A 16,479-nucleotide genomic window follows, 5' to 3' on the forward strand; every position below is an offset into this window, starting at 1 on the left:
ACTATCAAAGGAAAATTAATCAAAAATAAAAAAGATTCCGGCAGGATTAAATACAATGAAGCACTGATTTACTACATTTCATACTGTGTGAGTATATGCTTACCACTTCTTATTTTTAACGTAAACTACTTTTCGATCTATTATATATGGACAATATCTAACAGACACAGGTAAGTGATTCAGTCAAGCTCCAGCGGAAAAACCTGCCACCCATTCTCCTCATTGCAGCAAGTGCTCTCTGCTCAACGCACGCATCCCATTACCGTCTCTTCTTCTGCTGCTGCTCAGCTATCTGCTCTAGTAGTTCTTGTCTATACTTCTCTTTCTTCTTCTTGGCTACTTCTCGATCTTCACCTCCTGGACAAGAAACATCTTAATTCTTATGTATCACATGTAACTAAAATTCAAGCTAAAGAAACTCAGTGTTTAAATAATTACTATAAAAAATTAGGGGGGAAATCACATCAATACACTAATTACTTTCATAATTTATGAGTTCTAATCACGGGTCAGACATAACATGCATCAGTAATTGCAAGACTTCCCTCTGAGTAACAGAAGGCTATTCCCCAGCCCTTATATGGTGGTTTGAGTGAGAAATGTTCCTCATGAATCCTGGGCCTTGTACACTTGGTCTGAGTTGGTGACATTGTTTGGGAGGCTTAGGAGATAAGGCTTTACCAGAGGAAGTATGCCTGAGTGGGCTTTGAGAACTTAAGGCCATGCCTTACTTCCAATTTCCTCTCTCTGCTCAGTGTTCTCCTTCTCCTACGTGGGCTATCACTCACTTCCATGCTTCCCCTACTGTCATGGAGTCTAACATCTGGCACTGTAGGCCAAATAAACTCTTTTTTTAAGTTGGCTTGGTCACAAGTGTTTCATCACAGCAACAGAAGAGTAACTAAGATACCTTAACAGCTTCTATAAACTTCTAAATTTAACAAGTGTCCATCCAAAAGTGAGAACAGGTTCCTCTGTCTACTTCTAATCATCCCAATAATGGGATTCCAACAACTGAGTACCATGGGGCAAGGTCCTGATGATCTGTATCTCTCTCCCCATCCCTCTGTCTTTCTCCCTCCCACCTCCACCCTTCTCCCTCTGTGTCTCTCTCTCTCTCCCTCCCTCCCTCTTTCTTTTTTTTTTTTTTTTTTTTTTTGGTTCTTTTTTTTTTCGGAGCTGGGGACTGAACCCAGGGCCTTGCGCTTGCTAGGCAAGCGCTCTACCACTGAGCTAAATCCCCAACCCCCTCCCCCTTTCTTACACACACACACACACACACACACACACACACACACACACACACGCACGCATGACAGAGAGTAGAAGAAATAAGAGTGATAAAATAGCTAGTGTTCCTATAGACATAATGAGGAAGCTACTACAAAAAGGAAAGCCCATATGAGGAGGTATTCAGTATAGAAGGTAACTTTGTTTAAGCCCATCAGAAAGCTAAGGTTGTTAATAAATAGAAGAACTGTACATCAAGGAGTAAATCAGTAATCTATACAGAGGTAGGAACCCAAGCATCAGAACACTAGCAGACTATGGGGAAGAGGTAGCCACCATACAGCACGTGAAAGAAACCAGCTGATCTTCCAACAGACTCTTAAAAGTTATGTGTGCATTAGAGTAAACTACCAGGTCTTGGAAGTCCCAGAACAAGAGGAATCGCTAATCATTTGCTGGCCTCTGCCGGATGCTCACCAGAAGGAGAAGCAATACAGAGGTTCTGAGACTGTTCCACAGCTCTTAGGCACACCGTGTTTCCTGCTTTCCAAACTTCTCTGACACAAATCAACAGCTGTCATCGTCTGGGGAGAGCCAGGGAGCTACTCTGGACTACACTTCCATACATAGAGAAGTTTAATTAAGGTCATGAAATTCTGATGAAAACCCTACACGAACATAAGCCACCCACTCTGGGGGAAAGATAGAAACATTGAGAAAAACACATTCCTGAGACAACATAGACAACCCTCCATCAAAGAACAACAGTAAGCTATCCTCTTCCTCAGGTCCACAAAGGTCTTGCTGAAACCTGCTGAACAAGGTTGCTAAAGAAATCCCTGCACCTGCCATCTATGGGCAAGAAGATCGTAAACACTTCTCTGTATGACTGGCAAAACCAGAAACAACAAACCATTAAGACCAACCAGCCTGATTTAACTGAGTTACAAGCTATCATGATTGACAACCATACCATAAACAATCTTTCAAACGCACCACATACTGTATTTTCTAAGCCATTAAAAGGATTATTTACACAAGCATAGTGGCTCATGCATGTAATCTCAGTAGACGTCAGGTTGACATCCAACCTGGATGTCACAATTTGTAAAGGCAGCATCTCAGAAAGCAAAGGAAGAAGGACGCAGCACACACATGTGGTTTTAGCACTCAGAAGGCAGACAGAGTTATGAATTCAGACAGCCTGAGCTACAAAGCAAGTTCTAGTCCAACCCAGGTTACTTAAAGAGATTCTGTCTCAAATATTCTAAACAAAAGAGTACATGTTTTTAAAATCATTTAATAAATCCCACAAACGTAAAATAATAAAGATTCCATGAACTGTGCTTGCAGACTGTAGGAGACACCAGCACGCATTAAGAATGTAGCTCTGGGGTTGGGGATTTAGCTCAGTGGTAGAGCCCTTGCCTAGGAAGCGCAAGGCCCTGGGTTCGGTCCCCAGCTCCGAAAAAAAGAACCAAAAAAAAAAAAAAAAAAAGAATGTAGCTCTGCGGCATAATTCTTAGCTGGTAGGCACAACTGTGCTCCACTCAAGCCCTAGGCCTGAGATACAAACAGGCAGTACAAAGACACAACTGAAGGACAGCCTTCACTTGTGTAAATTCAAATATGTACTTCTAAGCAAGGTGTGCTCTCTTCTAAATGCCGCAGTTCATTGCTATTTCCCTCCAACTCCACCCTGCCAAAACAGAGTGCACCAGTGGCTTTCCACCTTCCTAATACTGTGATCCTTTAATATAGCTCCTTATGCTGTGATGACCCCCAACTATAAAATTACTTTGTTGTTACTCCAAAACTGTAGCTCTGCTACTGTTAGAAACTGTAAGGTCAAAACCTGATAAGAGATATCTGATAGGAAACCCTGTGAGGGCTGAGACCATCAGATTGAGAACCACTGGTCTTCGTAGCCCTGGTTGTCCCAGAGCTCATTACGTAGACTAGGATGGCCCCAGATGCTCAGAGATCTGCTTGCCTCGACCTCACCTCCAAGTGTTGGGATTAAAGGTGTGTACTACCATGTCCAGCTTGGTTTTATTTTGTTTTTTAATAAAGTAAAAGCCCCAAATAAAATATCTGAAGCTAAACAATAGGAAAATAAATTATAGTACAAGTGGAGTTAAAAGTGTTTTCATGGCCAGCACAGTCGTGACATGAAATGAAATCACCGCCTTTAGAGGGATGTAAGCTCCCTGTCTGTGCAAACCCCTCAGGGACAGAGACCCTCAAGTTAAGATGACATCAGTCTGAGTGACGTCAGTCACTCACTGCAAACACTCGTCTGTGTGTCCTTCATAGCTCCCGACTGCATGCTGGGGACCTCAGCAGATGGAAGAATAACCTTCTTGCTGATAAAATTAATCTCAGCTTGATACCGTCCACTTACACCACTCTCCTTTTCCCATCGACTAAAAGTACAGCATGATCATGTACCTTTCCTCTGATCTAAAGGATAAACTTGGTCAAACCTTATAGGCAACAAGAACTAAGTTTTTGTGAACATAACCATCTTTCTCACAATAGTCTAGGAAAAAAACGTCTGAAAATACCAGGTAAGGTCTGAAAATACCAGGTAACTATGTCTCAAAGACAAATTTAACTTACTGACTGCATTTAGGTTGGATCAACCTAATATGCTATTCAATTTTTTTCATGTACCTTATTAAAACCAAATTTTAGCTAAACCTTCAAAGCGTCCATTCAAAAAACAACTTCTTTTGTATACAAAGATAATCCAAGGCTATAAGCAAAACCCAAGGCTCAGCACACCATTTCTGAAATAAGGACAAACATAACATAGTAAACCAAAAGGACCATACTCAGTAATAACCCTGACCTTTGACCTAAAAAAACAGAAAATGCGGGTTGGGGATTTAGCTCAGTGGTAGAGCGCTTGCCTAGGAAGCGCAAGGCCCTGGGTTCGGTCCCCAGCTCCGGAAAAAAAAAAGAACCAAAAAAAAAAAAAAAAACCAGAAAATGCGGGTCATCATGACTTTGAAAATAAATAAATAAAAGAAACAAACAAACAAACAAAAGACCCCACTTACTCATAAACTATATAAAAAGAACAAGTATGGTGGTTTTAATATAAGTGGCCCCCATCAGTTCATATATTTTGAATGCTTAGTCACTAGAATGGAACTCTTTGATAGGATTAGAAGGATTAGGATAGGAAGGGCAGCCTTGTTAGAGGAAGTGTGTCACTGAGGGTGGGCTTTTAGGTTTTAAAAGCTCATGTGAAGTCCAGTCTTTCTCAGTCTCTTTCTCAGTTCTGTCTGTCTGTCTGTCTGTCTGTCTGTCTCTCTCTCTCTCTCTCTTTCTCTCTCTCTCTCTCTCTCTCTCTCTCTCTCACACACACACACACACACACACACACACACTAGAATAGTGATTAAGGCAACAAGAGTGGTAGAATGGAGTGTTGAAAAGAAGTGAACTAAAATACAAGAAATAAGCAAAGAATTAAGAGTTACATATAAAACAATAAAAAGAAACATTCATAATACAACAAAATCCTAGCTTAAAAAAATTTACTGCTCAAACTGATTTCAGCTCTCATGTATAACCCTACAGATATTTAGTTATTTAGCTTTAGGGTATCAGCGGGTCTATACAATGCATGTTAAATGCTTTGTATGGCAGCCATCATGAAGTAAGCCTCAATAAATGGCTGCTGTTCTTCACAACACTGAGTTCTCACTGAGGACATTTAATTCCACACTGCACAAAGGTCTAATCCAATGACAGTGCTGGACATACCAAAGAGCATGCCTGCGAAGGGACTGGTGACATTGACATCAGCACATTTGGGTGGTCCATTATCTCGAACACTAAAACAAACAATATAAGAAAGCAACTATTAAAATCCGTGTATGTTTTGGAAATCAGAATCCAACATAAAGGCTGGGAACAGTGGTGCACACCATTCCAGCACTCAGGAGGCTGAAAGAAAGGACTGTAGGGCTGAGGCCAGCCTGGGCTACACAGTAAAATTCAATTCCATGTGAAAACCCCATGTCTCGAAACAAAAAATAAGGAGTTGAGACGGCTCAGTGAGTACAGTACTTGAAAATCATGAGGCCCTGTGCTCAAGCCTCAGCACACAGACAAGAGCTAACTCAGCCATGCATGTCTATACTCCGCAGTGAGGGAGGGGTGACTCTAACAGCACCCTAGGGTTGCTGGCCAGTCATGCCAGCTCCAGAGTCAGGCAATACAGGGAGTACAGTGGAGCCCGATGGAGGAAGAGGCTAGACCTTCACCTCCAGCCCTCACAAACACCTGTGCAGACGTGAACCTTTGAAGAAAAGAACAAGTGACTATGAATTATCCTTTCCTTCAAAAACGCTGGTTAAAACTGTGCTATCTTATTCTTTATTCTTCAGCCTGCTTCACTGGGTCCACAGAGTAGAAATCTTTTTTATATGAAATACCATATACGCATGTGTGTACATGCACACATGTACACACCTCCTATGTTCCCATTTAGAAAAGAAGATTATCCCTTTAGGATAAAAAAAAAAAAAATCTTTAAAAAGAATTTAAAAAAAACTTTCTTGAAAGAAAAAAAGTCAGCTCCTCAATGGAAACTTAATTGGAGCAAACAGCAAGTTCTCTAACAGCTAGGGGTGATACTTTGTCTCCTCTAAGACAGGACACAGCACATAGCCTTCATTACGTCATTATAGTCTATGTTAGGACAACTTACTGCCTTCCCTGTCAGCTTACACCAGCCACAGACTCCAGTGAGATCGCTCCATACACGCACACAATGTGGTCCCACCACACCCAGCTCCCCATTACCCTTGCATGCTCCTGCCCCACCCACTTCCTGATCTTTTTTTTTTTTTGGGGGGGGGGGTTGTCCATGTGAACTCTACTACTGAGCCACATGCCCAGACCTCACGTGGTTATGCCATATATTTTCATCAATATTAACATTTTTGTTTGTGTTTATAATACACGTGACACGGTTCAAGTATGGAGGTCAGAGGTCAACTTTGGCAGTTCTGTCCCACATAATGTGGATTCCAAGGATCAACTCAGGTCATTAGGCCTATAGCAAGCACCTTCACCTACTGAGGCATCTTGATGGCCCATGTGTTTTCTTTTAGGTTTTGTTTTTTTAAAAACTATTCATACTTATGGACAACACAGAAAAGCACCAAAATAAAACTAAAAGTTACTTGATTTGTTACCTATAGAAACCTGGATACTAATTTTACAGTGTAAGCATTAAAACTCCACCAATAAGCAAAAATAAATAAATAAATAAGGGGTTGGGGATTTAGCTCAGTGGTAGAGCACTTGCCTAGCAAGTGCAAGGCCCTGGGTTCAGTCCCCAGCTCTGAAAAAAAGAAAAGAAAAGAAAAGAAAAGAAAAGAAGAGAAAAGAAAAGAAGAGAAAAGAAAAGAAAAGAAAAATAAATAAATAAATAAATAAATAAATAAATAAATAAATAAATAAAAAAGTGAAACTCACACTGCAGGGACATTTTCAGCCCACCTGCAGCACCATGACTTCAAGATAATCTTTTAAGTGTGTGTACAGGCCTGCTGAGGTATCAGATTCCTCTGGCACTGGAATTACAGGCAGCTGTGAGCCATCAGATGCATTGCTGGGACTCATACACAAGTCATCTCTGCAGTCAAAATTCCAAGATTTTTCAAATTCACTATAACATCATTCAATGATGCTCATTTCTCCTTCATTTTTCCAAACTAATCTATAAACTTTATAGTGAGAGGCTTATGCTGAAAGCCCTGACGAGCTTTACTAAAAATATCATTCCTGGAAATAATGACCCAGGGATGGAGCTCAGTGGTAAAGTGCTTGTCTCACCCAGTGATTTGTGTTCAAGTCCTAGCACAGAAGGAGGAGCGAGAACAGAGAGAATGCTGAAGGAAATACTTGAGTGCTCATCCCCAACTATTCCCTACTGGTTCCCCTCACTAGTACAGGAGGGCTGCTAATACACCCTGCCTTTTTACTTTTTCCTGAAGCCAGGTGTAGGCATTGCTGTCTCCGGCTGTGAAGACTGCAGGGAAGAACTGCTGTCACCGACATACCTTTTATTTTCAGCACAGGAGATCTGCGTTTTTGGCTCTTCTGAGATCTGCGTTTTTGGCTCTTCTGAGATCTGCGTTTTGGGCTCTTCTGAGACGCCTTCCTCATCCGCACATTGTCTGCTCCCATGTGGCCTTAAAAATACATTAGCTTATAGAGCATGTCTCCTATCCAGTGGATCTTATCTCTCTAGGGCTCTACAGTCTGATGTGCTAGCATTACAGTGAGCAAAAGATTGTGCTGACAGTTCACTGCACTATATCCTAAAGTTAACTCAAAGTCAATTTGCCTCAAATATGATCTGCTAGTTAACAAGAAATAGAAAGAATTTACATTCAAGTTTGCTGGTGTTTTATGTATAAGAATATACTAGGAAAGTTCTCTATAATGCTATAATGCCAGACCCTAATATATGAAATTACTGTAAACTATTTCAATATAACTTCTACAATATTTTGTTTCAATATTACATTTAAATAATTATTTTTTTAATTTAATGCTTTTTTAATTTTAAAAAAGAGTAAAGATTTTAATTTGCGTGTGTGTGTGTGTGTGTGTGTGTGTGTGTGTGTGTGTGTCCTCATGTGTGTACACAAGCCATGCCTTTGTTGATGCCTGAGGAGGCCAGAAGAAGATGTCAGATCAACTAGAACCGGAGTTAGAAGAGGTTGTTAATTCAAGCTTGGGTGCAGCAACTGAGCTCGGATCATCTGGAAAAGCAGGAAGAGCTCTTGACCTCTGACCCATCTCTCCAGCTATAGACATAAGATAACACACTGACATATTTTATCAATTGTTTAACATAGTAATTAAATGCACTGTCAGCAGGCCAAATTTTATTCTGGACTGGAGCAGACAACATCCCTGCACACACTGAAGTTTGCAGGCAGAACTCAAAACAGAATTGTTTTCTGATGAAGACACATGCATTCTGGGAATGATTTCATTATACATAAAACCAAAGTTTTTAACTTAAAAATTGGCACAGTAAATCCCATAAAAGAATGAAGAAGCTCATTTTAAAACATGGAGAGTAGACCTGAGGAGCCTTCATTTTACTTATAAGAGCAAAAAGAATAAAGACAAAGTTTAAAATGTATTTTCTTCTATAAAATGGCAGACATTTAAAACAGTGAAAATGTTTTCGGCTGCCTTTTTTTTTTCCACTTGGCAAACACTGATTTGTTTTTTTGAGTATAACTTCTTATGGCAGAGAAACCAGCATTTATTAGCATCCACAATAAACAACATTTCACAATTCATATTTCTTTATGTGGCTGTTAACAAATTATAGTTTTCCTTCTGAAGAAGACAAAAATTATGGAGGAAAAACTATACCAACTAACACAAAGCCTCTGATCAGATTACCAATTATGGCCACATTCAGCGGTAAAAGAATCAAATGATTTCCACCCACCATGGTCTTCACTCAGTCCTATCACAAACCACACCACACTGATGTGGGGGAAATCTTCTCACATAGTCATCCTATAACACAGTGACGTTGCCGTGAAAACAGGAATTGCTTCAGTTTTTACCCACATCTAACACAGTACTCTACACACCATTTTAAAATTTTACTTCAATTTAACTTTTTCAAAAAGCTAGCATTATTTAAACTGAGGCACAGATGTTCTAAACTAACACAATCTATTTCTACCACTTAGAGCAAAGATAACACAAACTCGGATTCCAGTTTAATTAACTGGAATGAATAACTAATATGCCCTTCATATTTAGTCATACCGCATCAATGTAATACACGTGTGCAGAAAATCTAGTGCAGCAGGCTGAAGAATGCCTTCACCTATGACATAGGTTTCAGGAGGGTCCCACCAATCTAAGAACTAATTAATGAGTGTGTCGCTGTTCCTAAACTATTTGTACAAACAATATAGGCTATAAAGAAACACTTCCTTTCCTATAGGAAGCCCTAATGTTAGCTTGTGCTAGGACAGGGCATATATACATATATAAGCAGACCTCAAGAATACTTTAGGCACCGAGCCCCAATTCAGTGCTGTGAGAATCCTACCTTCTGTATCTCGTCACTGAAGCTGCCAAACGAGACATCTGGTTTGCCTCTGACTGCCCCATGAACCTTTTCCCTTTGCTATAACTTCAGTAAAGTCTTGCTGTCTGCTGGGTGTGTTGGTGTGTCTGCAATCCTACCACTCAGAAGGCTAAGGCAAAAAAATAAATAAAACAGACTACCAGATGCTCGAGGGCTGCCAGGGCAGAGCAAAGTGTTGTCTCAATAAAACTAAAATAAACAGAGTCCCAGCTGTGAGGATAACTCTACACAAGAAACTGTGAGCCATTCTCAAGAGTCACCAAGCTGAGAAATGGTGGTAGGGACCTGAGATAACACACAGAAGTAAGGTCACCGGTATGGTAAGAAATGGTGTTAGGGACCTGAGATGACACACAGAAGTAAGGTCACCAGTGTGGTAAGAAATGGTGTTAGGGACCTGAGATAACACACAGAAGTAAGATCACCGGTGTGGTAAGAAGGCATTTGTACTTCAGTACAAATGTATTTAGTAGTTACACAGAGAAACACAAGCTGGAGAGAGGGCTCAGTGGTTAAGAGCATTAGCTACTCTTCCAGAGGTCCTGAGTTCAATTCTCAAAAAGCACATGGTGTTGGCACCTATTCAAATTATAATACTGTAAATTTTATTTAATTTTTTTTTGTATTGAGTGAATACACTTAAAGCAGGTCTTTTTAAATCCACTGAACAAGTTGTTTTCGTTACAGTGATACAAAATTACATAATAAGCATTGTTGTCTACCTTGTTCCTCAAGTGTTCTTTGAAATTTTATAATGGTTTTCTCCTAAATAAGGCATGGCGATGCCTGCCTGTAAGCCTAGCACTTTGGAAATAAAGTCAGAAGTTCTGCACCAAAAAAAAAAAAAAAAAAAAAGCACATGGTGGCTCATAATGAGATCTGGTACTCTTCTTCTGGCATGTAGAGAAAATATTGCATACATAAATAAATCTTTAAAAAATAAAAAAAGGCAGTCAAGAAATACAAACTTAACATTTTTTAAAGCATAACTTCAGGTCCAGAATTAAAAGACAATTAAAAACAAAGAAATTTGCTCTAAAATTTACCAAAGAACTACAGTTTCCTGCATTTTCAACTAACTTGTCTAAAAACAATATTTGTATTTACAACCTTAATATACTTGATTATAATAGTCAGAGCCCAAGAACCCAGCAAAAATAGAGTTCATGGGTTCTTCAACACATAGACAGATCATAGCAACAAGCGCTATATTCCCAAAAGGTTATTTTGTACCATATTAAATTTATAAAGTTTAACAAATTATCTTAAATAGCTTAAAATTGAGGTTGTTGCTAATAAATAAAACTAGAAAGCTCATAGAATAATACAACACCTTTTAAAATGCTTCAGCATAGATAGTCATGAAACCAAGATGTAGTTTAGAATCTTAGTCAACTTTTATTCATAATAAATTTAAGACTATTTTATTCAAAATAGCCATATTGAATCCATACATTTCACCATTCTAAAGGAATGGGCATCAAACCCAGGGCCTTGAAAATACTGGGTAGGATGCACACCTTTAATCCAAGCATTTGAAGGCAGAGGCAGGTGGATCTCTGTGAGTTCAAGGCCAGTGGTCTCCAGAATAACTGAGTTCGAGGACAGCCAAGGTTACACAGAGAACCCTGTAAAAAGCTTAAAAAGGGAAATACTATCCCCCAGGCACTCTATTATGACGCTATCATAGCCACCTGACTGTTTCTAAAAACAACTAGTATTTTCACAGAATCTACTTCATTTACTAATTTTCCTGTTAATTAAGAAGCTTGAGCTTAACATCTGATGTATTTTCTCTCAGCCCTCTTTAATTTACAATGACGATTTTTTATGGTGGATTAACAGCTCTTTTAAGAACTGTCCCAGAAGCAAGTAGGAGCCTCACCATTGCTGTCTCACAACCTCTCAGCCTAAGCTGCCCTCCATGCTACCCAGCTGCAGTGCAATGACCGGGGAGACTACTCAGACCAATGCCTGAAAGGTGCTCTGACTGGCTATGACATCAAAGCCACAGTGGAATGAAAACTGTTCTTATGACCCAGAAGTGATATGGGTTAAACCTCTCTATAGTTGTTACATACACAGACTCACACCCAACACCTCAATCCATCAATAGTGCCCTTAATATTCAGAGACATGAGCTAGCATATTAGAATAGGAATTATAACTTGATTTACATCTTGAAAAAATATAAGTGTTTAGACCCTTTTGTCAAAAAGGAACTGTCCTCATAAAAGAAAAAAAATTGCTTTTTCTCATATACAATTCAAAATATGATCCAGAGACTGAAATAACTGCAAATTTTCATCATCCTACTGACTGGAAAAAAAGGCATGTTAAAAGGAAAGCTTTCTCCTCTTTCTTTTCTTGAACACTTGCTGCTCTTCCAGTGGACACGGGTTTAGCTGCCAGCACCTAATCAGGGGAAACCAACACCCTCTTCTGGTCTCCAGAGACACTCACAGACATGTGTATCACATTTATATAAATAAAAATAAATCTTTAAAAAAAATCAGAATGCCCGAAGGAACAAAGTTCAATCAGAAGCCAAGTTTATGCTAAAAATTAATACATGTTAATGTTTTTCTTAAAACATTTCAAAAGTAGAATCTTCAACACGAATGAACAACTCCTAAATAATAATGAATACCTTTTTCTTTTTTCCTTAAGATATCCTATTTCAGAAATGACTCTAAAGCATTTAGACTTAATAAAAAACAAATTATCAAAATAAACTACCAGGCCAGGAGGTGGTGGAACCTGTCTTTAATCACAGCACTCAAGAAGCAGAAGCAGGCGAATCTGGTCCAAAGCCAGCCTGGTCTACAGAGCTAGTTCCCAGGACACCCAGGACTACACGGAGAAACCCAAACCATCTGAAAATCTACAATGATTCAGAACACAGCGTGGATGAATCGACTTCTCTCAACTTTAAATCACTAGGACCAGTGAGACAGCCCACCAGTTTAAGGCCTGATGACCCAAGTTCAATCCCCATACACGTTATAGACAGAAGAAACTTTATGGCAAATGGTTGACCTCTGACCTCTACCAGTGCACTAAATGAAACCCCAATTTTTTTTAAAAAATTAAGTATAATTTTAGAAAAGAACAGAAACTACCAAATCCTTAAGAGTGGCTCTTACATCAGTTTGCTTCCATATCAAGAAGATCTTTCTTTGGGTCTGGTAGCTGCTACCTGCAGTCCCAGCGCTTCAGAAGCTGTGGCCAAATGCTGTCCTGAGTTAGAGGGCAGGCTGAGCTATACTTAGTCTTGGGTTAACATGTGCTAAGAGCCTTTCTCAAAAAAATTATAGACAATTTAAAAAAGATGTGTAAGTTTCCATGTACCCAAGTAGGTGAGTTTGCAGTGTGCGCTGCAAGGGTTTCCATGCAGCCGCGCACATGAGTGGTGTGTACCTTGCTATTGGGCTCTGAGTTTCCACGCATCCATGCTCACAGTGATGTAACTGGCTACTGAGCTCTGTTCTTAGGCTTTCTGAGACACTACCTGTGAGCAGCATTAACCCATTATTTCCAGCTCTTCCTAGTTCTGTAGTTAGTATTTTCTAGTATCTTTAATGTGAAAAAAAAAAAATCTGTTTAAATGGGGCTGGAGAGATGGTTCGGCAATAAGAGCACATAACGCTCTTGCGGAAAACCCTGGTTCAGTTTCCAGAACCATATGAAATGGCTAACAATGGCCTGAAACTGCAGCTCTGGGGAATCTGAAATCCTCTGACCTCCACCAGTTCACTGCACACAAACACTATACACATAAAATTAGGCAGAAACACATATATACACATAATTTTAAAAAAATGAATTTTTTAAAATTACTAAAACGATGCTTCTGAAGAAAAATTAAAGATACAAAGTGAGAAGCAAACACCAATGGATAGCTTCTAATTAGACATTTCTCATTTGTGCCTGACATTTTAAATCTAAGGGAACACAGTACATTAAACAGCCCCTTAATCTATGTGATTCATACAGAGTCAAGCTTCAGAGAAAGAACTATTTCAGGATTTTACTAAATATCTATTAATTATAAATATGCAACTAATTTAAACAGAATGGAAACGTTAATCGCATTAATCACACAGAAACTGCAAAACAGTATTTCCAATATTGAAAACTTCTTTGACTAGTTAATATTAAAGTAAAACATTAAAAGATAATATATGAATGTCTACTACTCAGTTAATAAATATTAAACACTAGCACAGACTACATTTTAAGAATCTGTAATTCGAAGTATCATTAAAAAACCTATTTATATTCAACTTCGGAAAGCTCCTACACCCATTTTCCTCATTAGTATACACACATCAATAATACACACGAACACACAGAGTACAAATTGTGAGTCACAGTGACTCACTTTGTCAACTACTTAAGAACACTGATCAATTCATGGTATGACTTCAGGAAAAAAGAAACACTTCTGGAGAGCTTTCATTGCCCTATCTTTTTTTTTTTTCTTTTCTTTTCTTTTTTTTTCGGAGCTGGGGATCGAACCCAGGGCCTTGCGCTTGCTAGGCAAGCACTCTACCACTGAGCCAAATCCCCAACCCGTCCTATCTTTAATATAAGAAAAAAGTGTACCATTCATTATACATCAGGTATGTTAGGAAGTCGTAAGATAATTAGAAAGATACCAAAATTATAAAAAAAAATAAAGCATCACTATAAAAGTAAAATTGATCAAAAACTTAACTTTAAAAAATGCAGGAACAAGGAAATCTCAGAAAATAAATAGGATTATTTCTTTTACTAACAACTATAGCCCATTACATATAACCTATGGAGTGACCGATGTGAGTTCTTTTTTTTCAATGAGAAGGGGTGGATATATAAGCCATATTACCAAGAAACATGAGAAACAGCCAAACACGGAGCTATGGCAGCTGATACATTAACAAAATGCAGCCTTCTGGTTTGAAGAAATAGTGTTCAGAATTGAGATCACAAGTAAGAACGCAACCTTTAGTAATCTAAAACTACTATTTAAAGAAGTTCATAGGGAAAGGTCATTCCGCCTGTGAGATCGACACGTAAGGTAATCATGCAGTCCTCAAATGATTAGAACAGAACTAATTGGTTTGTTTTCATATGTGAAGAGCAAGGCATCAATTGTCACAGTCTCATAAAATTCCAAACCTAAAGTTATGTTTTCATTATATTCATAAAGAAGAAATAAAAGTTCTACAAAGTTCTCAGGTACAAAAAAGACATCAAGATTCCGGGAGTACCTGCGGTTCCCAAACTGAGAACTGAGAGGTCATTTAATAAACTTTAAATCTAAGATATTAAAAGATTTTGAGCATTTTCTGAAGTACAAATAGTTAGCTTCAGCTCAAAGAAACCACAGCACACAATCCACACTTCTAATTCTTGTTATTAAATCTGAATTCAAATTATCTAAACTATGTACGATACAGAATAAAGACAGATGCTAGTTTTGTATTGTTGTTAGTAATCAAAATACTGAGAATACCGCATTAATTCCTGAGAATATTTTCTAAAATACTAAAAAATTAAATATTCAGACTATTAAACAAAACAGGCCCCAAAATGTACAAGTAATCCTTCAAGTTAACAGGTCAATGACAAACATAGGCTCTGTATTATTTCTATAGCTAATAGGAAACACATGCCAAGTTATATAATCCAGTAAATGAAAACAGTGGCCTATAGTTAAGAAGTTCCAAACAATATCACAAAATCAGTAATTAAAGGAAGTGGAAAACACTTGGAAATCTGACTCTGAAAAGTTAATGTCATTTCAATTACATAAGTCCACTTAAAACACATTGATGAAGATACCTAGTATGTACAAACAGTAAAAACAGGACTGCATTTCATCTGGGTTACAATGTCCCTTTCCCACACATTGTAACATCTAAACCCAGGATGCCCATCAGCCTAACTTTCACTGACTCACAGAGAGGGGTGGGCTTTCTCCCTGTCAGCAGTCTGGGAAGCTCTAAGCCAGGACAGCCTGAGTTCTTACCTTGGGATTTCTTTGGAAGCCACTGACAGTAGGAATCCAGACTGTGAATCTAAATCTATTGCTGCTTTAGAATTCAAATTCACATGCAAGATTCTGATTCTTTCTTACTCTCCTATGTGGTTAGGGCTGAGACAGGAATTCCCCTCTGTGAGAACGCGTCCATTCACCTTGAGATTAGGGGTGTACACTTTCCACTTTCTAGCTTTGCCTAGGGTCCTCATTCTGAGTGTTTTCTTTATCTCCCTTCAATGACACATAAAATAATGGTGTTTCACAAAACAGACAGTATAACTAAATTAAATATGGCAAATCAAATAAAACTGCTTTTCTCTAATGCAACTATAAAACTAACAGCAATATTAAAGAAAGAAAGAAAATGAAGGTTTAAATACCTGTCATTTGTATATACTCTCAAAAATTTTCGATCAAAATCACTTTCAAATCTAAACCTGTCGTCCATGTCTTCACTTATGTCAGGATCACGGTCAGCTCTACAGTACTGTTTGTCAAGCACACGCTCCTCGTTAAACCTGCAAGCTCTTCTCTCTGGAGCAGCTGTCTTGCTGGAAAAGCTTTGGTGGCTTGTACCAGAAATGCCTATTTCTTCATTTGTTTGTTTAAGCGGTCTTCTAGTCCTTAATTCAATTCCATCATCTAGCTGTCGGTATCGGCCCTCCTCCCGCTGTCTTTGGTTTAGAAGCTCTTCATGTGCAGGTCCCTCTGAATGTGCGTATGAAGTCAGTGCTTGTGAAGGCAGATCAGATTTACCTTGACTAACAGGGTTTTTATTCCTTTGACTCTTAGCCTGCTGAATTAAAAAGGAAACAAAGCTTAAAGAGACACTACCATACAAAGTTTAACTAAAGTCTTGATTACATAGGAATCTTATAATAATCCTTAAAATGCATTAACGTATATCTCAACTTTCATATTTAATCTAAGGTCATTAAAGAAAGAGAAAATAAAAGATTCTTTTTTTAAAAAAAGCCATAGGGAATCATATTAACTTATATTTACCTAAAATTATGTATATAATATATTACATGCATGTGTGTTAAATGATGCTATGTCAGCC

The 16,479-nt window shown here is 38.5% G+C and overlaps 1 protein-coding gene across 41 annotated transcripts in view; it reads right to left on the minus strand.

Annotated features, from left to right (window-relative positions):
- The window catches only part of Cspp1 (centrosome and spindle pole associated protein 1), a 115,228-nt gene that overhangs the window by 55,113 nt on the left and 43,636 nt on the right, over window positions 1–16,479 (minus strand). For 24 of the 41 annotated variants that reach the window (XR_005504467.2, XR_010066406.1, XR_005504468.2 and 21 more), the window contains 4 exons: window positions 15,797–16,212; window positions 7,317–7,448; window positions 5,008–5,078; window positions 264–357 (listed from right to left, as the gene is read on the minus strand). Coding sequence is in view for 37 of the 41 variants with exons in the window: in XM_039110193.1 (XP_038966121.1) it covers window positions 264–357; window positions 5,008–5,078; window positions 7,317–7,448; window positions 15,797–16,212 (713 nt within the window). In the remaining 4 variants the exon portion in view is untranslated. The remainder of the gene's footprint in view (window positions 1–263; window positions 358–5,007; window positions 5,079–7,316; window positions 7,449–15,796; window positions 16,213–16,479) is intronic. The other 17 variants (NM_001191864.2, XM_039110190.2, XM_039110201.2 and 14 more) reach the window with 4 other exon arrangements.

This window comes from Rattus norvegicus, chromosome 5, assembly GCF_036323735.1.
Source record: "Rattus norvegicus strain BN/NHsdMcwi chromosome 5, GRCr8, whole genome shotgun sequence".
In the NCBI taxonomy this organism is placed as follows: Eukaryota; Metazoa; Chordata; class Mammalia; order Rodentia; family Muridae; genus Rattus; species Rattus norvegicus.